The sequence below is a fragment of the Passer domesticus genome, chromosome 4 (genome assembly GCF_036417665.1).
Source record: "Passer domesticus isolate bPasDom1 chromosome 4, bPasDom1.hap1, whole genome shotgun sequence".
NCBI lineage: Eukaryota > Metazoa > Chordata > Aves > Passeriformes > Passeridae > Passer > Passer domesticus.
The window spans coordinates 13,861,246-13,880,774 of NC_087477.1; the positions used below are offsets into that span (position 1 = coordinate 13,861,246).

The following is a 19,529-nucleotide window of genomic DNA, read 5'->3' on the forward strand; positions in this document are numbered from 1 at the left end:
CTTTAGGCCCACGAGGAACATTTCTGCCACGTGCCAACACTTTCAGTCACTCCATATCCGATTTAGGAAACCGAGTCAGTGCGTGGCTGTGCCGTAAGAGAGAGGAAAAGGGGGTTTTGCTGGGATTTGGGACAGGCGCCGGCGCTCCCCTCACACGGTCCCCGCGGCAGGCGGGAAAGGGAGAGGGTGCGGCGGCAGCGAGGCTCGCCTCCCGCTGCCCAATCAGCGCTGCGATCGCCTCACGGCGCCAGCCAATCCCGAGCCGACCAAAGGTATATAAGAGCCGGTGCCTGAGGCGGCCTTTTGGATTTTCTGGTTTGGCGCTGCCGTGTCGTGCTTCGGTGAGGTAAAAATCCGCTTTAATGTATCTATTTGCGATGGATGGGAATGGGAGCGATGCTTCAGTGCGGGATGTGCTGCGGCGCGGGTACTCGGTGACCCCAAGCGAAGCCATAGCAAGGATGAGAATCTCTTGATCTCTCGGAGTTTGCCTTGGCATCCCAGAGCCTCTCCCCGTGCACATTATGAGGGGAATATTTTCTGAATCGGTTGTTTACTGATCTTTTTCGTGTAGAATTAATGCATATTGCTAATTTCGTGCCGTTTAAGGTTTAGGTGGCATTTCCTGTGGGGCTGGTGCTGGGAGAGGCAATTGCCCTGCAAAGCTCTTCTCTAAAACATAATTATACGACATAGTGGAGTTTCTATGCTAAGAACAGGACTTAGGCTCCCAATAGAGAGCTGGGATGTGTTGGGCAGGGACTGGGAAGCATGCAGGTTGTTTTTTCTGTGCTAATTTCTCCAACCACTGATTTCTGTCTGTTTGCAGCAGTAACTTCATCCATTAGAGCTGCGCCACAAATGATATCCAAGCTTTTCTTTAGGACTGAGAGCACAACAGGGAGCAGAACCCGGGTTCAAGGGCATTGAAACAATGCCAGGAAAACATAACTCTCTCAGAAAATAGCGTAAAATAACGCATTATAAATGTCTTTATTTCAGCCAAGGGCCTGCCACTGAGCTGTACCTGCTGAGATAACACACAGGTGAGTGCTGGCACGCCTGGATTCATGTGGATTGCTGCCAGGTGTCTTCCATCAGGCTCAGCTGCAGTGGAGCTGTAGGGAAAAGCTTGGAAAGTGCTGGAAGTGCACATGGCAGTGTCAGACACGTGTGGGGAAGCTCTAGGGGTGGGCAGCTTCCCCCACAGCCCCTCCTGCCGTGTCTTTTCCTCTCTGGCAGGAGGAAAACCGCTTGGCTCTGCCGCGCAGGGCTGCCTGGGGCTGTGAGTTGCAGTGCCCCGACGTCCTGGGGCTCTGTTGCAGGATGAGTGGCAGCCTCAGGAGAGCCCTGCCTTAGTCTCCTCTCCCATTTTTGTCGGCACTTAAAATTTAAGCAATCACTCTGGCCCACAAGTTCTGAGGGTGGCAGATCAGGTCTGTTCACAAGATGAATTATTTATTAAGCGGACAGGAGATAACAGACGAATTAAAATGGGTCAAACAAGCCATTTTATTGTGTTGTTACCTGGAATTGGATGCCCCAGGCCCCTGCCGAGCACAGGGGCTGCTGCTTGGTGTTTGTTCTCCAAGTGTCCGTTCAGGGCTTGCTCCTCACTGCTCCATCCAGTAAAAAACCTGGAGAAAGGCACTTGTATATTTGATACAGCTGCCACCTCTCCCTTTTTAAATGAAAAGCTCTATAATAAGCACTGAGAACAAACATGTGAAAGCCAGGAGCTTTTGACTCGCACAGCGGACTTAATTTTCCTTTTCTTCTCTCTTTCAGGACAGGAAAAAATCATTTAATTGGACCCAGCTCTGCCAGAACCTTTGGTTTTGATCCGTTGGGGAAGCTTCTTTGGAGTTAGCAACTGCAGGGTGTATCAAGGGAGAGCGCTTCCTTTGGCTCTTTCTCCGGTTTGTCATTTCCTTTCTGGTTTAAATTAATTTGGTGTGCTCCTGTTAGGGAAACAGCATGTTTTTACCTTCAGGTGTGGGGTGGTTTTATTATTTGTTTAGGTTACTTTTTTCCCCCCCCCACTGAATCGGGCCTTGCACGAATAGTCTGTGTTGTTGTACACGCTTTGCTTACGGGCCAGAGAAGGAAGTGAAATTGCATTTTATTGTCTTACGTTTCCCCACACATAAAGGGGGGATGTTGTCCTGCCACTCCCCAAACCACTCCAGCCAGAGCTGGCAGGGTTGCAGTGGAATTCAAGATAAACCCAGGGAGTCAGTAGGGAACAGACAGGGGAAATTTTGGGGGGGGGGGTAAAACTTGAAATAACCTTTAGGGGCAGAGAATGAACGATTCTGGGGTAAAAATGGAGTAATCAATAGTGGACAGACAGGGAAAATACCGTGAGTGAATCTTTAGTTAATCTGTAAGGGGAAGAATGAACATCTTGAGGTAAACAGATGGAATCAGCAGTGGACAGGCAGGAAATTTTAGGGGTAAAATTGAGGTGATGTGTAGAGGAGAGAAAACAGCATTTGGAGGTAAATATGAGGTTAAAAGTTCTGGACAGGTAGGGAAAATTTCGGGGGAAATCCCGAGGTAATCTGCAGTGGATAGAATGAATAATTGGGATAGGATAGAGGTAATTGGTGGGAAAATAGAAGTCCATAGGGACAAAATGAATGTTTTGGAGTTCAAACGTGAGTTAACCTGTAAAGGAGGGGCTGAAAATCCTGAGGTAAAAATTAAGGTGGTCATTAGCAGATAGGCAAATTGGAAAATTTGGGATTAAAACTTGAACATTTTGAGGTGAAAAGGAGGTTGTCAGTGGTAAATGTGTCGGGATAATTTTGTGATGAAACTTGGGCTGCTTTGTGAAGTACAATTAATATTTTGGGGGGGAAATGTCAGGCCACCAGTCCTTTTGGCAATCTGGAGATGGAATTGGAGGCTGTGTCACACGGATATCGGAGCTGCTCAACTGCTGTAGAGAAATTGTTGATCTTATCCTTTAAAAAAGGGTTTTTATCACAGGTCTCTCATTTCTCAGTGGTCACCGAAGTTCCATGTGCAATTCTGCTCCCCTGTAAGAAGTCTCCAGGATGGAGCCCTTTAATGCTGTGAGGGGATTGGGGCCCCAAAGATCCAACTCTGGCACCATCCTGGGGGTCCCTGGGGGAAGTGAGGGTGGCACTGGCCATCAGCAGAGGGCTCAGACGTGACAATAAAACAAACCTTGGCCACCCCGAGGCTTTGGCTGCTTTGGCTCACGTGGCAGTGTCTGGTTTTGGCATTGTTGTTTCCTCTATTTTTAGCCATTTCCATCCCAGGCAGGACCTTCCCCCGCTGGAAATAAAGATTAAATATTTCAACGAAGTTTTTAAAAGTGGAAGTTTTGCCACTGGAGACTGCGACGCGCGGGGACATTGAGGGAGGGGATGGGATCTCAGCTGGCAGCTGAGCTGCTCCTTACCGGGGCAGGGAAAAGCCGCTGTGGAAACTCCCGGGCCGGACAGCGGCACCGGGCACCGGCGGGGTCCCGGGGCCGATCCGCAGCCGATACCGATCTCGGTACCGATCCCAATCCGGGCCCGATACCGATCCGGAACCGATCCCGGTACAGGCACCGATCCGAGCCCGATACGGCCCCGAGCCTCCCGACGGGGGGAGAAAACACAGCCGGGGAACCCCCCGGCAGGCCCCGGCGGGAGGCGAGCGCCCCATCCCGGCTCCGGCTGGGAGCTCCATCAGCCGCTTGCGGCCCGCCTCGTCCCGCCAGCGGAGCGGGAGGGCACCGAGGCCAGGCTGGGCCGTGCCCGGTCCCAGCCCGGTCCCAGCCCCGATCCGGCCGGGACCCGCAGCCCGCGGGGGAGAGGCGGCAGCGCCCCGCGAGCGGGCGCGGCCAGCGCTCGGTCCCACAGCCCCGGCCCCGCTCCCGCCGCACCGCTCCGGGCCCGAGCGCTCCCCGCCGGGCCGGCCCCGGGGCGGGGCTCGCGGGGCGCCGAGCGAGGGGCCCGGGACAGCGGCACGGGGGGCGCGGAGCGGCGGCGCCACAGAGTGCGGGACGGGGCCGCGACCGGGGCCGGGGGGCCGAGCGGGGCTGGGGTCTGCCGGGAGCCCCGAGCGGGGCCGCCTCTCCCCGTCGGGAGGCTCGGGGCGGCACGGGGCCGGGAGCGGCGGGGCCCGGGGTGCGGGCGCGCTCCCGGGGCGCGCTCCCGGCCCCGCAGCGCGCCCCCTGGCGGACACGGAGCGCGCTGCCGCGCGGCGCCCCCTTGTGGCCGCGAGACAGCGGGGCGGGGGCGGGGCCGAGCAGGGGCGGGGCCGCGGGGGCGCGTGCGAGGGGCGGGGCCGACACAGGTGTGAGGGGCGGGGCCACAGAGCGCCAGGCTGCGCCACAGAGCGCGTGCGCGGCTCGGGACAGCACAGCGCGTGCGCGGCGCGGGGCCGACACAGGTGTGAGCGGGGCGGGGCCGACACAGGTGCGCGGCGCTCCAGGGCGGCTGCGCGGGGCGGGGCCGAGGGCATTTAAACCCCGGGCGCCGCCTCAGGCGCCATTTTCCGCCCAGCGCCCGGCGGTGCCACGCGCTGCCGGTGCGGGCTCCTCAGGCGGGGCTCGGGTGACGTTCTCTCTGCCCCTCTTTCCTCCTCCGCCTACCCCTTACCCTCTCCTGCCCGGCTCCCCATTCCCTCCTCTCCATGACCCTCTAGCCACCTCGACCCCCGCCTCTTCCTTTCCTTTCCTTTCCTTTCCTTTCCTTTCCTTTCCTTTCCTTTCCTTTCCTTTCCTTTCCTTTCCTTTCCTTTCTCCTTTCCTTTCCTTTTTCCTTTCTCCTTTCCTTTCCTTTCCTTTTTCCTTTCTCCTTTCCTTTCCTTTCCTTTTTCCTTTCTCCTTTCCTTTCCTTTCCTTTCCTTTCCTTTCCTTTCCTTTCCTTTCCTTTCCTTTCCTTTCCTTTCCTTTCCTTTCCTTTCCTTTCCTTTCCTTTCCTTTCCTTCTTCCTTTCCCTCTCCTCTCCTCTCATTTCCCTTTCTCTTGCCCTGTGTCATCCCCCTGTCTCTCTCCCCTCTGTCCCCCTATATCTGTCCCCTGTCCTCCTCATCCCCTTTATTTCCCCTCTCTCCTTTATCCCCCTATCTCCCCTGTCTGTCCCCTTATCCCCCTTATTTCCCGTCTCTCTCCCTTATCCCCCTCTCCTTCATCCCCCTATCTCTCTCCCTCCCCCCCCGTCTCTCTCCCTTCTCCCCCTTTCTCTCCTTTATTCCCCCTTATTTCCCCTGTCTCTCTCCCCTCAGTCCTGTCGGTGTGTGTGTGCCGCAGCCGCGGGGTTCGGGGTGCCGGATAATAAAGCCCCGAGGGCCGGAGCCGGCGCCCCTCTCTCGGTTGCCGCGGGCCGGGCCCGCTGTGCGGGTCCCCCCGGCAGCTGCCAGCGCCGCCCGCAGTGCGGCTGCGGCTGTGCCCGCACCGCCCGGGGCCAGGGCGGGCCCTGCTCGGGAGGGGTCCGGGCCGGGGCTCAGCGAGGGTGGGGGGTCCGGGCAGGGGTTCGGGACGGGCCCCTCGTGAGGAGGGGTCCGGGAGGGGTCCCGGGGTGGGTTGGGGAGGGCCCCTCCGGAGGGGGGGCCCGGGGTGGGAGGGGTTGGGGGGTCCGCCCCCCTCAGCCCCTCCCTCCCCGGGACCCCTCCTGCGGACCGGGCCGGGGGGGGGGAGGGTTGAGGGGGGGTGGGGAGGGGGGGTGGGGTAGCAGATGGGGTCACGTCACTCTGGGCCATGATTTTGTTATGTGCTATTTTGGTGTCGAACAGCAGCAGTCCCGCCTCCCTCCCCCCCCCCGCCCCAACCCCCCCCCCCCGGCCCGGTCCGCAGGAGGGGTCCCGGGGAGGGCCCGGGGCGGGTCCCGGCCGGAGGAGGGGCCCGGGCCGGGAGGGGCTGAGGGGGGCGGACCCCCCAACCCCTCCCACCCCGGGCCCCCCCTCCGGAGGGGCCGCCCCCCGCCCCTCCCCGGGCCCCCTCCTCCGGAGGGGCCCTCCCCAACCCACCCCGGGACCCCTCCCCGACCCACCCCGGGACCCCTCCCGGACCCCTCCTCACGAGGGGCCCGTCCCGAACCCCTGCCCGGACCCCCCACCCTCGCTGAGCCCCGGCCCGGACCCCTCCCGAGCAGGGCCCGCCCTGGCCCCGGGCGGTGCGGGCACAGCCGCAGCCGCACTGCGGGCGGCGCTGGCAGCTGCCGGGGGGACCCGCACAGCGGGCCCGGCCCGCGGCAACCGAGAGAGGGGCGCCGGCTCCGGCCCTCGGGGCTTTATTATCCGGCACCCCGAACGCCGCGGCTGCGGCACACACACACCGACAGGACTGAGGGGAGAGAGACGGGGGAAATAAGGGGGAATAAAGGAGAGAAAGGGGGAGAAGGGAGAGAGACGGGGGGGGAGGGAGAGAGATAGGGGGATGAAGGAGAGGGGGATAAGGGAGAGAGACGGGAAATAAGGGGGATAAGGGGACAGACAGGGGAGATAGGGGGATAAAGGAGAGAGGGGAAATAAAGGGGATGAGGAGGACAGGGGACAGAGGGGAGAGAGACGGGGATGACACAGGGCAAGAGAAAGGGAAATGAGAGGAGAGGAGAGGAGAGGGAAAGGAAGAAGGAAAGGAAAGGAAAGGAAAGGAAAGGAAAGGAAAGGAAAGGAAAGGAAAGGAAAGGAAAGGAAAGGAAAGGAAAGGAAAGGAAAGGAGAAAGGAAAAAGGAAAGGAAAGGAAAGGAAAGAGGAAAGGAAAGGAAAGGAAAGGAAAGGAAAGGAAAGGAAAGGAAAGGAAAGGAAAGGAAAGGAAAGGAAAGGAAAGGAAAGGGAAAGGAAAGGAAGAGGCGGGGGTCGAGGTGGCTAGAGGGTCATGGAGAGGAGGGAATGGGGAGCCGGGCAGGAGAGGGTAAGGGGTAGGCGGAGGAGGAAAGAGGGGCAGAGAGAACGTCACCCGAGCCCCGCCTGAGGAGCCCGCACCGGCAGCGCGCGGCACCGCCGGCCACTGGGCGGAAAATGGCGCCTGAGGCGGCGCCCGGGGTTTAAATGCCCTCGGCCCCGCCCCGCGCAGCCGCCCTGGAGCGCCGCGCACCTGTGTCGGCCCCGCCCCGCTCACACCTGTGTCGGCCCCGCGCCGCGCACGCGCTGTGCTGTCCCGAGCCGCGCACGCGCTCTGTGGCGCAGCCTGGCGCTCTGTGGCCCCGCCCCTCACACCTGTGTCGGCCCCGCCCCTCACACCTGTGTCGGCCCCGCCCCTCGCACGCGCCCCCGCGGCCCCGCCCCTGATCGGCCCCGGCCCCGCCCCGCTGTCTCGCGGCCACAAGGGGGCGCCGCGCGGCAGCGCGCTCCGTGTCCGCCAGGGGGCGCGCTGCGGGGCCGGGAGCGCGCACCGGGAGCGCGCCCGCACCCCGGGCCCGCCGCTCCCGGCCCCGTGCCGCCCCGAGCCTCCCGACGGGGAGAGGCGGCCCCCGCTCGGGGCTCCCGGCAGACCCCAGCCCCGCTCGGCCCCCCGGCCCCGGTCGCGGCCCCGTCCCGCACTCTGTGGCGCCGCCGCTCCGCGCCCCCCGTGCCGCTGTCCCGGGCCCCTCGCTCGGCGCCCCGCGAGCCCCGCCCCGGGGCCGGCCCGGCGGGGAGCGCTCGGGCCCGGAGCGGTGCGGCGGGAGCGGGGCCGGGGCTGTGGGACCGAGCGCTGGCCGCGCCCGCTCGCGGGGCGCTGCCGCCTCTCCCCCGCGGGCTGCGGGTCCCGGCCGGATCGGGGCTGGGACCGGGCTGGGACCGGGCACGGCCCAGCCTGGCCTCGATGCCCTCCCGCTCCGCTGGCGGGACGAGGCGGGCCAAAAGCGGCTGATGGAGCTCCCAGCCGGAGCCGGGATGGGGCGCTCGCCTCCCGCCGGGGTCTGCCCGGTGCCTCCCGGGCTGTGTTTCTTCTCCCCCGCCGGTGCGCGCTCCCGGTGCGCGCCCCCTGGCGGACACGGAGCGCGCTGCCGCGCTGGGCCGGCCCCGCGCCCCGGAGCCTCCCGGCCCGGCCCCGCCGCTCCGGCAGCGCCGAAGGCGCGGAGCCCCCGGGCCAGAGCAGCCCGTGATTCCCTCCTTCCCTTCCCCGGCGCCGCAGCTCCAGGGGCTCCCGCCCGCCGCGCCGCAGGGGAATGAGGGGGACCGCAGCAGAGGAAGGGACGGCCCGCGCGCCCCGGTGAAGTTGTTATTTCAGCCGTAGTTTCTTCCACAGGACGCTGAGAGCTCCCACGTGCCGGCGGTGAGGGATCGCTTCCCCACGCTGCCCAGCCCGGGCAGAGCTGGAGCAGCACCGAGAGAGGGCAGCGATGCCATGCGGTGAAGGCGCCAGGACAGGAGCAGCGGGAACTGACAGCTGCCCCTCCTCACCGGACTAAAAAAACACCCGTGTGGCTTTTCGGTTTGGGATTATCTTTATTGTACAGTTTATAAAAAGCTTTTTCCCAACGCGTGCGCTCCGTTAAACTTCCGTGCCGTCGTGCAAATTGCTGTGGACTTTGACTTCCAAGTTGACCTGCTTCAGCCTCCTGCCGCGCCCCGGGCAGCCGCCGCCGCAGTCCCTCCCCGCGGGGGCATGAACGTTCCTGACGGTGCAACACCGGCTGCCCGCGGCCTGCGGCGCGCCCCGGGGCGGCTCCACCTTGGTGTTCAGCGGCTGCTCCTGGGCAGCGCCCCGGGCCGCCTCCCGCTTGCGGCGCAGCCTGCGGCACTGCCTGGCCAGGAGGCACAGCCCGGGGAGCACCAGCAGCAGCAGGGCCAGGGCGGCGAGGGCGCTGCCCAGGGACGCGCCCGCCTGGACAAGGAGGCTGCGGCGGCAGCTTCCTCCCGCTCCAAGAGCAGCGACTTCATGTTGGTGCCGTTCTTCAGCTGGTCGCCCTCGTTGTCGTAGACGAGGGAGTCATGCAGCGCCCCGGGCACGTCCCTGCGGCCGCGCTGCCAGCGGCGAGCCAGGGAGCGCTGCACGCGGGGCCCGGCCGTGCCCTCCGGGCCGATCACGTAGATCACCTGGAGGTACCACTGGTGCCCGGCTTCCACCTGTACCCAAGAGAAGGCACGGACAGAGCTGGTAAAGAGCTGGCGTGTTTCGTGTCCTGCGTCTGAACAAGTTGTCTCAGTGGGTTTTTCTAAGCACCTGCAGTGACACCGACCACCCGGTGAGGTGTCCAGCCTTTTGCCAGAGGCAATAATTTATTCAGGAAAGTGAATAATAAGCTTTTAAAGAGCTTTTTCAAAAGTGCTTCAGGGGAAAAAAAAAATTACCAGAAAAATATCCTAATCTCCATTTCCTGTGTCAGAGTTGAATTCCGAGGGCCCAGAGCCTACAATTCACCAAGTGTTTGGGAAGTCCTGGACAGACAAGTCCGTGCTGGGCTGCCAAAAGCACTGGGTACATACCTTGTAGAGAGCATCCACCTTGAGAGTAAATCCATCAACTCCGGGCATGCTGCTCACCGAGTGGAACTCGGACAGCTCGGAAGCGAAGTGGGCGTCAAAAGGCACATCGTGGAAATATTTATCCGTCACCTCCGGCTGGCTTCGGTCCTGGAAGGCAGAGAAGTGTCCTGAAGGACGCCCTCTGCTTTCCCAGGAGAGGCTGGAAGGCAGGGCACTACCTGGCTAAGGGCTCTAATGCGGATGCCCCATCTCCACACCTCCACGTGGGCACGGATCAAGGAACACTCATGGACAAAGGGAAAAACCGATCCTGTGTTCACACTTCCACCAGCAGCACCAAACACCCAGCGCTCTCCCTTCCTCATCCCTTTGCAGTTGCTGCCAGAGGAAATCCCGGAGGGGGGGCAGGAGCAGAGCACTCACCAGGAGGAGGAATCGGTGCTTCAGGTGCTTGTTGGGCTGGATGCAGCCGTACTGGGGCCCCTCGTTGTAGACGGTGCCCGTGGGGTCGAAGAAGGGCACGTGGCCGTCCCTGCCCGTGCACAGGTAGACCTTCTCCAGCTGCAGCCTGTACGCGGCGTTCAGGTTCTGCTCCGGGTGCCACAGCACGCGCCCGTACAGGATTTGCCCTGGGAACGAAGAGGGGCAGGTGCAATCCCCCAGCCAGGGGAACGCTGCTGGAGCCAAGTGTGCCAGACCCCTGTGTTGAGGAGGGTTTGGATTGCTTGGGAAGGGCCTGGCGGGTGGGTGTGACAAAACAAGGTGCCAGAGCATGTTGTTGTTTTACAGGGCTGCATGCTGCTCAAAATGTCATTTGTTGCTGTGGAAGAGCAAAGCCACATCTGGGTTTTGCCCTTTCCTCTCCAGGAAATGGAAGCTGTGAAGGGAAAAACACTGGGAACCAGCAGAAGAGGAGAGGTAAATCCTACCCTTGGAAAAAGCCCCTTTGTAATCCATTTCTGCCAGAGACATTTCAGATTTGGTGGGGTCCATGAGAAAAACCTTCTCATTGTTGCAGAGCTGAAACTCCGTGTTCAGGGAGTAAACAACCGGAACTGGGCGGTTTGTCTGCTGGAAGGCAATCGGGATCAAAAACCTGGAATTGGGACAAGGAGGGAAAGAGAGGGGAGATGAGGCTTGTGCACCCCAAAGGGGCTGGCCCTGCCCTGCTGCCCTGGGGACGGGGCCTCCTTACCGCTCGGGAGCGTGGGCCGTGCAGGGCAGGGGCTTGTCTCCAGGCTCTGCCCACGGCTGCGTGGGCTGCACCGTGCAGGGGATCAGGAGGATGGTGTATTCTCCAGAGTAATCCTTCCTGGGAACAGACAGGAGGAGACCCTGCAGTCACCAAGCAGAGCTCTGAGCTCTTCACCCAGGGCAGCACCTCTCCCTTGCCCCAGCAGTGTCACCCAGCAGTCCCCGAGGGACAAACGTGACCTCCTGAAATGCACTGTTGCCTCTGGGATCAGCCTATCCACAGGCTTCATTGCTGGGAAAATTCTTCTACAAGAGGCTGAGCTGATTTTCCTCTCAGTAGAACAGTATTCCACCCTGACAGCGACTCCCCACAGGCTCCAGCTCTGGCCAAGCTCCTGAGCATTCCAGACTACTGCTGTGGCTGCTGGAGGGGGACCAGGGAGAACGTGGGAAGCTGCTGGAGGGGACTGGACCCCCAGCCCTCACCTGTTGTAGGAGCTGGTTGCTCTCCAGAGCTGGTAGGGAGAGTCAAAAGTCTGAGCACTCCACAGCAGCTGCAGGTCAAATTCGATCCCTCCCAGGTGCTCTGGAGTCATCAAGGAGGACCTGACATCTGGCAGGCTGTGGTGCTCCATGACAAACAGCCCTGGGGAGCACAAGGAGGTGACAGGGGACAGAGGCGCCGCGCCGTCGTGCACCTCAGCACAGAGGGGCTCCTGGCGGGGACAGCGACTTGTTCTGCTGCCCGTGCCGCCAGAGCAGAGGTCTGTGTGACCCTGGCTTGTGCTCCTGCCAGGATCCCTGCCCTCACCTCTGAACTTGGCCTGTGTCCTGAACTCGATGACGAGCCGGCCGTCGTCGCGGATGTAGATGCGGATGATCTGCAGCCGGGCCGAGAGCACGCTGTCCGTCTGGATCCCTGCAAGCACAGCCATGCCTGCTCCTCTGCTGGGCTCTGCCAGCCCCAGGAGCCTTTGGGACACCTCCCACAGGCAGGCTTTCCTTGGCATCATCCTCCAGCGAGCCAGCTGCACGCTCCCTCCCTTCCCCACTGGCTGCCTAAGCCCCCCGCAAGCATCGAGGAGGAATATTCCGAGTGCCCGGTCCCTCAGGACTCTGGGGCAGTGCAGGAGCTGCACTGGGGAAAGCATGAAGGGGAAAACATGAAGGAGGCACTTCTTCCACAGCCCTTGGAGCGCCTCAGGCTCACCTGTCCTCCAGAGAACGGTGTCGTAGAAGAAGGAGAACTCCATCTCCGTGTGGTGCTCCAGGGAAGCCCAGCCCCTCGGTGCCGTCACGTAGATGTAGGACACGTAGAGAGGCACGTGGACTGTCAGGAAGGACTGGGCAGAGTCCCTCACCTGGCAATAAAACCCCAGAAAGGGGATTACACCTCAAAACCCCCTCCCATTTCCAAGGCTGTGAATTAAAAATCAGCAATTCAGCTTGCTCCCAGAGCTCTCCATTTATTATCTGCAGAGTGCAGCAGCACTTTGCAGGCCCTGGAGAATTCAGGGAGATGTTCCAGCCTGGCTGGTGCCAGGCTCCACACGCTCCACTGGGCAGCTGTTCAGGCCAAGTAGCTTCTCTGGGCTTGTGCAAACAATTGGAGCTATAAAGGGAAACTTAATGAAGTGGTCCAGGCTGGCAGGAATTAAAAGAGATGATGCTGGTCCTCTAGCAGTGTGCCTGGGAATTTAATGCAAGAGTGTAGGGGAGATGGAGTGGGCTGCACATGGATAATGCAGCCACGGGAGGGCAGTGAGACACCTCAAATAGTGAAAGCCACTCATTTAGAGGGGAACATTTCTGGCTTTTGGTCTGCTAGCCTGTTAATTAGGGAATGAGTTAAAATATCCCACGGCCTCGCTCTGTTGTGGAGCATGGACTGAGCTGCCTCTGCTCTGTTTCTATTGGCTGAGAACACGACCAAAATTATAAAAGAGAGCCCAGAAGAGAAGGTTTTGTATTTCCAGTATGGCCATACATTAAAAAATCAAATATTTTCCTGGTGCTCTGAAGATGAAGAGAGTAAAACCCGTGGTACCACCAGGAAAATAAATGAAATAAACGCACAGAGACCTGTTCTTTTCTAGGTGAGAGGGGGGGAAAGCCACAGAGGGGGGAAAGCCACAGAGCAGAGCAGCAACGACACACAAGTGCAAGGCAGAGCTGTGCCTGAGAACTGAGGGACACCTGGGCAAGGTGGGAGAGCTGGGGACGGGCTCCCACCTGGAAGTCGGCAGTGACGGAGCCCCCACAGACGTCGATTAATTCGGTCATGTCGTAGAAGGCGTCGAAGGTCCAGATGCAGCTCTTGAGGTTGAGGTGCTGGTACAGCTGGATGCTCTTGGGCTCCCTCACCGCGGGGTCCAGCTGGTAGGGCCGCTCGTAGCCCGGGCCCAGCACGGAGCTGTCCCGGGCCACCTCGTCCAGGAAGCCTGCCTCTGAGGGACAGAAAGCAGGACACTGACCCCTCCCGGCTGTAAACTGCCCCAGGCCACCTGCAGAGGTCTTGCTTCACTCCTGAATCACGGGAGCTCCTCTCCCTTGCTTATCCTGGACACACTCAGGTCTTCACAGGGGAAAATGTTACAGGAATGGGGCAAGCATCCTAAAAAATCAAACTTAGGCACCTACTGATTCAAGGCTGAAGTTAACCTTGAAGAAATGAGGAACGGGTAGAGTATGGAATTATCAGAATGAAGTACAGAATGAAGATCCTGCCTGGATCTAGCATGGACTTCATTCCCTGGAGTGTGAGAGACACAATCTGCCTGTTCTTTTCAGCTCTGACATTTCCTTCAGCAGTGAATTGATTTTGTTGCCTCACGCCAGACCTCAGTGACCCAGACACAACGATCCAGCCCTGCACATCCCTCTCCACCAAGGAGGATATCAAAAGAATCATTTGAAAAGCAGAAAACCACCAGCACAATGTAAACCTACCGCCTCAAACATTCCCATGCCTGGAATCCCACCTGGAATGGGGCAACTCTGGTCACTGCTCTGAGACCAGGAAGATCCATTGCTATTTACATCGTGTCAAGAGAGCTCAGAGGAAGAAAAAGCCTCGCTCTCTGCATTTCTTTCCAAGCTTCCACGTTCAGGAAGCAAAGGCTGGCCTTGAAGGTTACCTGAGATGCCTCTGAGGTCCCTGACAGTGACCAGGTTGGAGCAGACGTGCTGGTGCCTGTAGATGGACTCGGAGAGGAGGAAATGCAGGTTGTGCAGCGGCAGCGTGGAGATGAGGGGCAGCATCCCATCCTGGTGGGGGATCTGCACCGAGATGTGGATCCTGCAACAAGCAGCACGTGAGACAGCAGAACAGAGCAGCCTGGCGGGCACAGGATCTCCACAGCAGCACAGCCTTAAGCTGTCCCCCCCAAATCCCCGTTGCTGAGGGGAAGGGCACCCCTCAGCTGAGCAGGGTGTGAGAAGAGAGTGGGAGCAGGAACCCAAGCAGCCCAGGCTGCAGGAGGGATGTGGTTTCACACACACAGCGTGCTTGTGAGCCCAGGCACCTCTGTAAGCCCAGGGGGGCTGGGAAGGGCTGCACTTCCCCTTCTCCAGCCTCATACCTGTTGGGATGCTCCTTGTGCTTCACATCCAGGTACTTGAGCGTGGCAATGAAGGACTGTGCCTGGAACCCTCGGGCTGTCCCCGCCACCACAGGCGTGTGACAGATGGCACTGTCTGTGCCTATGGTCACCACGTTGCTCCTCAGCGGGGTCCCCACGTGGCCGGCCTTGTCCACAGCCTTGGCCACGCAGCGCACGTGGAACCGCCGGCTGAAGTAGATGCTGTCCAGCACCTGAGGGAACGAGGAGGGGGAAACCACTGGTGCTTCCAGCAGGCTTACGGGAAAACAGGGCTCCATTTTCTAAACCCAAACACCCGGGCCTCCCGGCAAGTCCCAGATCCAAGCAGACTTGAGGCTGGAATCTCTGTGTACCCTGTGGTTGACGCTGGTGAAGGGGGTGTTGTCCGTGATGGTCTCGAAAGGCGACCGGGCTCCGTTGCCGTCCGTGGGGGCGGCCACTTCCCAGCTGAACTGGATGGAGGACTGGTTGATGCCAGCCTCGGCACAGCGCTCCTTCATCAGGCCGTACTTGGGGAAGTGAGGGTCACAGGGAGTGACACAGATGAGGGGGTAGCCTGGGGAGGGGGATTTCTTGGCGCCCTCCTTGGTCACTTCTTCCACGCGGTCGTAGTCGGCCAGGGAGACGACCTGTGCGGAGGCAAGAGGGCAGCGCTCAGCTGGGGCTGAGGGAGAGGGTGGGAAATGCTGTCCTTCCCTCCCACGTTGTCACTGCAGCCCTACATTTTATGTCCAAAATCCCACTGCGGTTTCCAGTCCGTACTGGAAGGGCACTAAATCACATCCACTCACCATGGGAGGTGCTGGGAGAATCAGGCTCCCTGCTGCTTCCTGATCCAAAATGGTCACTGTGGCAGTGCTGATGTCTCCAAGAACTGCTTCCACCGGATCATCCGGGCCCAGCACCAGAGAAAAGGACTCGTGCCATTCCCGGTCTTCGTTGGACATGATCTCCACCTTGAACATGATGTGGGCCACACCTGGGGGAGCGAGTGCAGGAAAAACAGAGGGAAGGTGATTCATCAGCAGAGACTGCTCTCAAGTCCTCATCCAAACCATGTACAGCTGCACTAGGCTGTGACCATGGAGACATTATGATAAAATACACATTATAAATTTTATTTCCACTCATTGCTGCTAATAATTTACCCAGAGGAGTCTACTATAAACATAAAACTCCAGCTATGACAACTGATCCAATCGATCCGGTGATAGATTTACTAGCAGATGCCGACTGAGGATTAATAATGACTGTCTTGTATTAGCTGTCTGGAGGAAAAATCTGGCATGCAAAGCACGTTCCCATCCCTCCTCTCCCTCAGACCAGTGTGCAGAGCTGTTCGGCGAGGGCTTCTTGGTCCAGCACCATGGTCTGAGGTGCTCACAGCCCTCCATTCCCTGAGGAGGACTTTATTCTGCCAGGCAGGCGCCTGTGCTCCTTCCTCTGGTCCCACCACCCTTCGTTTAACGCGCCAGCTAAAATGAGCGCCAACTTCCCGCGAAAAGTGGCTTTTCCCAAATCCCCTGGGTGCTCTGCCCAGCCCTCCCCGCGAGGCCCCTGTACCTGGGCTGAACTTGAGCACGCGGCTCTTGGGGTAGTAGTCCAGGCCGGCCTGCGCCGAGCCGTCGCGGGTGCTGCAGCGCACCCTGGACGTCCTGTTGCGGTCGCCCCTGCGCACCACCGGGATGCTCAGCACCGCCACGCCCTCGGGGCCCGCCGGCTCCCGCACCTGGTACGCCGCCTCCTCGAACTCGATGGTGGGGGCTGCGGGGAAAAAGAAAAAGCCCCGTCTTTGCACCCCCCGGCTGGTTCAGCTCAGCTCCTTTCAGACTCGTCCACGCTCCTTCGGAACGAGGGGCTCCGCAAAGCAGGGGCCAGAAAGGCTTGGGTGTGACTTAGGGCAAAACCTAAGGAGGGTGTTGGGCTACAGAGGATGGCAAACGATTCTCCCATCCCTGCCTCCCACACCCAAATCCCAAATTTGGGAACTCCCACCCAGTTCCCAAATCCCTGCCGCGTGCTGGTGCTCCGGCCCCTGCTGGCTGTCATGCCACAGGGACCTGGCATCCCTCTTCTCCCCCAGAGATCTCTCCAGGCTGTGCTGCTGTGGAGGGAGAGGATCATCTCCCGGGGGAAGCACAGCAACTCCAGCTGCAGGGGAATGGGAAACAGGAGAGGTGGTGGGTCCAAGCACTCTTATCCAACCTCTCCCTTCAGTCCAGCCCAGTGCACACCAGTGACCCGCACACAGGGCTGTGAGTGTGGCACCAAAGGCACCCACACTGATGGGACTGTGCTGACTCCTGAGAACCCCCAGACATCCTTGCTGAGCAGCCTCACTCACCATCTTCATCATTGGTGATAGTTATGGTTGCCACGTCCATCTTCCCAATCCTAGCTCCACTCCAGTGGTTTCCAAGTGGGCTCCCCAGATAGACCTGGAACTGCTCTTCTGGTTCGAAGGCAGAGTCGTCACTGATGTGAACACTGCAGTTCTTCACCTAAAGCCAAGTGAAGAGGAGAAAGCAGCAAACTCTGATAAATCTGATAAAGGCCAGGCTGCACTTCCCTATCCAGGGTTGCATATCAGAGTGCTGTCCATCCTGGAAAAAACCCTTCTATTTTTAGGGCTGCCCCTTCAGTGTGGACCAACCACACTGTTACATGATGAGACACAGCAGCAAAAGCATCTCCTTCCACAAACCCACAGCTCTCTGTACAACAATCCCGAGTCCTCCTGATGCATCAGATTTGCATTTGACAATTTAACTAGTTTAATCACAAAACACCCAACCCTTCAGAGTGGGTCACATTGTCAGGACAAGCATTTGCATCACCTGAAACCATCCTGGCCCAGTCTCCCAGCTGCCTCTGGGGAGGGCCGAGGAGGAGATGTGAACCTCTCCCAGCATGGTTCTTCTCTCCCCCACGAGGCAGGTCCAGCTCACCTTCTCCCCTCTGAGGAAAGTGATGCGAGACTCCTCTGCGTCCCTCCTCTCGGTGAAGTCCTCCATGACCTGTGCTGTCTGGCTCCGGGTGTAGCACCTGACGGACGACTCGTAGCTCAGGTCCCCCGCGCGGGAGATGGGGATGTGCAGGGTCCCCTCCTTCTCCTTGGCCGTGTAGGTGCCCTTGGTGAACTGCATGCTGGGCACTGCAGCGGGGGCAGAAACGGAGCCAAGCAGTGCTGGGGATGCACAGGGAGCCAGGGGGAAGGGAGCAGACACGGATTGCCAGGGATAACTTACCGTCCTGGAAGATGTCATTGATGGCCACGATGGCTTGGAACGGCTTTGCCAGCTCGGCTCCGTGGGGGGAGCTGAGGTAAACAACAAATGTCTCCAGCCCTTCTATCACCGGGTACTGAGCGTCATCCAGGATTGTCAGGGGGCAGAACTGGGAGGAAAGTGGAATTCCTGCTGTTAGACGTACAAAGCTTTCATCCTTCCCAGCGCTCACGTTTGGGAGTCTAGTGTAAAGCCATTCCGTCATTGTGTTTTCCAAGTCCAGTAATCAGTGCAAAGAATGTTTGTCATAAACCCAGCATATCATTTCAGAGAACAGGCAGCCATCCTAGTCCTGGAAGAGGTGGCATGACCAAACCTCTCCAGGCTGGAGAGCTGAAGGGATGGGGACTCTGTGCCTAGCAGAATCATTAGCAATTCTCAAGTGGCACTGAGAGGATTTTCAAAACAAATGGCAGATATGCACAGAAACACGAGACAAGTGTTGCCAGGCAAAGCAGACTCAGCAGGAGTCCAAGTGGCTCCTCACCTCTTCTGTCTTGCCTGGCCTGAACTCTATTTTCCTGGAGCTGGGGACATAATCGACTCCCGGGCTGGCCGAGGGTGGGTCTGATGTCCGAGTGGCACACCACACCGACATGGGCGTGGAGAGGTCAGGTCCCTGCCGGAGCACTGGGATCTCAATGTGTCCTGCAGCACCAGATGCACATGACAGAGAACAAGCTGAGAGAGCAGCCACTCTCCACAAGCCCACCCCTTTCCCTTCAGCACTGCTCCTGCCCCCAGCTTCCCCCTCGGCACAGAGGGAAGCACGGAGCCCCTCTGCAGCACACCTCTGAAGTTCTGCTGTGCCCTGAATCGCTCCTTCTGACACCTCTTTGTGGTGCAAGCTTCTACAGGGAGCATCCCCCCACAGCTCACCTGCAGCCTCGCTGACAGTAAACGTGGCATTCCCCAGGAACACCGTGGAGGCGTCGTTGGGACCGGCGATGACGACGCTGGCGGAAGCCCGGCTGCCAAGGCGGGCGTTCTCCGAGGCGTCGGCCAGCACCACCTCAAACTCCTCTTCCTCTTCATATTCGCTGTCATCGATCAGGGTGACATCACAGGTCACCACGGTGACGCCCGGCCCCAGCACGAGGCGGTTCTCATCCGACAGCCCCCGGGACTTGAAGTCGGAACCGGATTCCAGCATGTAAAGGCTGCTGCCCCTGGCTGATTTGGGGACGGTGTAGCAGATGGCAGACACAGTGCTGCTGGCATCCCCTAGGAAGTAACAGGAAAACTCCATAGTTCCAGGGAAATAATTTTCATCTACTTGGTGGAGACACTGTTCACTGAAATAATAAAGCAGCATTTGGAAAAGAGGTGAGGAATGAAATGCTGAACTTGGATAGCGGCTGGCTTAGACGTGACTTGCAGGCATGCTCCTAACCCACACTCAGGAAACCAGTGGCACTTGCCTATTAAAGAATACACAGCCTGCTGACAAGGTCTACACAAGACACTGTCTAGATCACAGAGAAGTAGCAAACAAATACAAAGGTTTGCTCTTGCTCGTGCTGGGAGCTGAAACAAATCCAAACCCAAGAAGCTTTAACAGCAGAGACAAGAAAGGTTAAAAAAAATAAACAACGCTGCCCTGTGCATTGCTTGCCATTGCAGTTGTGCTGCAGAACCTCTTCCAAAACAACACAGAAGGCCCCAAAACCATATGCAGGCAAAGCCCAGGGGTTCCCCCTCTGCACGTGTCCCTCCCACGGGGCTCAGCACGGCCTGACCCACCTTTCCTTTGCACGGGAGCCGAGAGGAAGCCGGCGCTCTCGCTGACGTGGAACGTGCTCCTGTCGAACTGCAGCGTGGGCTCGTCCTCGGGGTCCGCGATGGTGACGGAGGCCCGGGTGACGTTGCCCAGCAGGGCGTAGGCGGGCATGCTGAGCTCCACGGAAAAGCTCTCCGTGCCCTCGAACACGTCGTCGTCGTTGATGGCGATGGTGCAGGCCTTGGTGTCCTCCCGCTCCTCGAACTGCACCTGCAAGGCAGCAAGCCGGCTGCTGTCCTGGGAGTGCCGTCTGGAGCTCCCCGTCCTTCCTGTCTCACCCTGCCCTCTTCC

At 59.5% G+C, this 19,529-nt stretch overlaps 1 protein-coding gene and 1 long non-coding RNA gene across 2 annotated transcripts in view; both read right to left on the minus strand.

Moving 5' to 3' along the window:
• Positions 1–1,825: 1,825 nt before the first annotated feature.
• Positions 1,826–3,504, minus strand: LOC135298522 (uncharacterized). The gene is made up of 3 exons (XR_010360529.1): positions 3,434–3,504; positions 3,196–3,306; positions 1,826–1,961 (listed from the first exon to the last, which is right to left on the minus strand). It is a non-coding gene; the product is annotated as an uncharacterized LOC135298522 (long non-coding RNA).
• A 4,870-nt stretch (positions 3,505–8,374) lies between these two features.
• Positions 8,375–19,529, minus strand: part of FRAS1 (Fraser extracellular matrix complex subunit 1) — a 103,018-nt gene continuing 91,863 nt past the window's right edge. The window contains 21 exon segments of the mRNA XM_064416183.1: positions 8,375–8,778; positions 8,781–9,015; positions 9,376–9,522; positions 9,799–10,004; positions 10,305–10,471; positions 10,571–10,687; positions 11,056–11,215; positions 11,381–11,488; positions 11,780–11,930; positions 12,802–13,016; positions 13,707–13,867; positions 14,151–14,383; positions 14,525–14,800; positions 14,963–15,150; positions 15,735–15,935; positions 16,516–16,672; positions 17,120–17,325; positions 17,420–17,567; positions 17,946–18,106; positions 18,338–18,682; positions 19,202–19,448. Coding sequence (XP_064272253.1) covers positions 8,441–8,778; positions 8,781–9,015; positions 9,376–9,522; positions 9,799–10,004; positions 10,305–10,471; positions 10,571–10,687; positions 11,056–11,215; positions 11,381–11,488; positions 11,780–11,930; positions 12,802–13,016; positions 13,707–13,867; positions 14,151–14,383; positions 14,525–14,800; positions 14,963–15,150; positions 15,735–15,935; positions 16,516–16,672; positions 17,120–17,325; positions 17,420–17,567; positions 17,946–18,106; positions 18,338–18,682; positions 19,202–19,448 — 4,167 coding nt within the window. The 3' untranslated portion in view covers positions 8,375–8,440.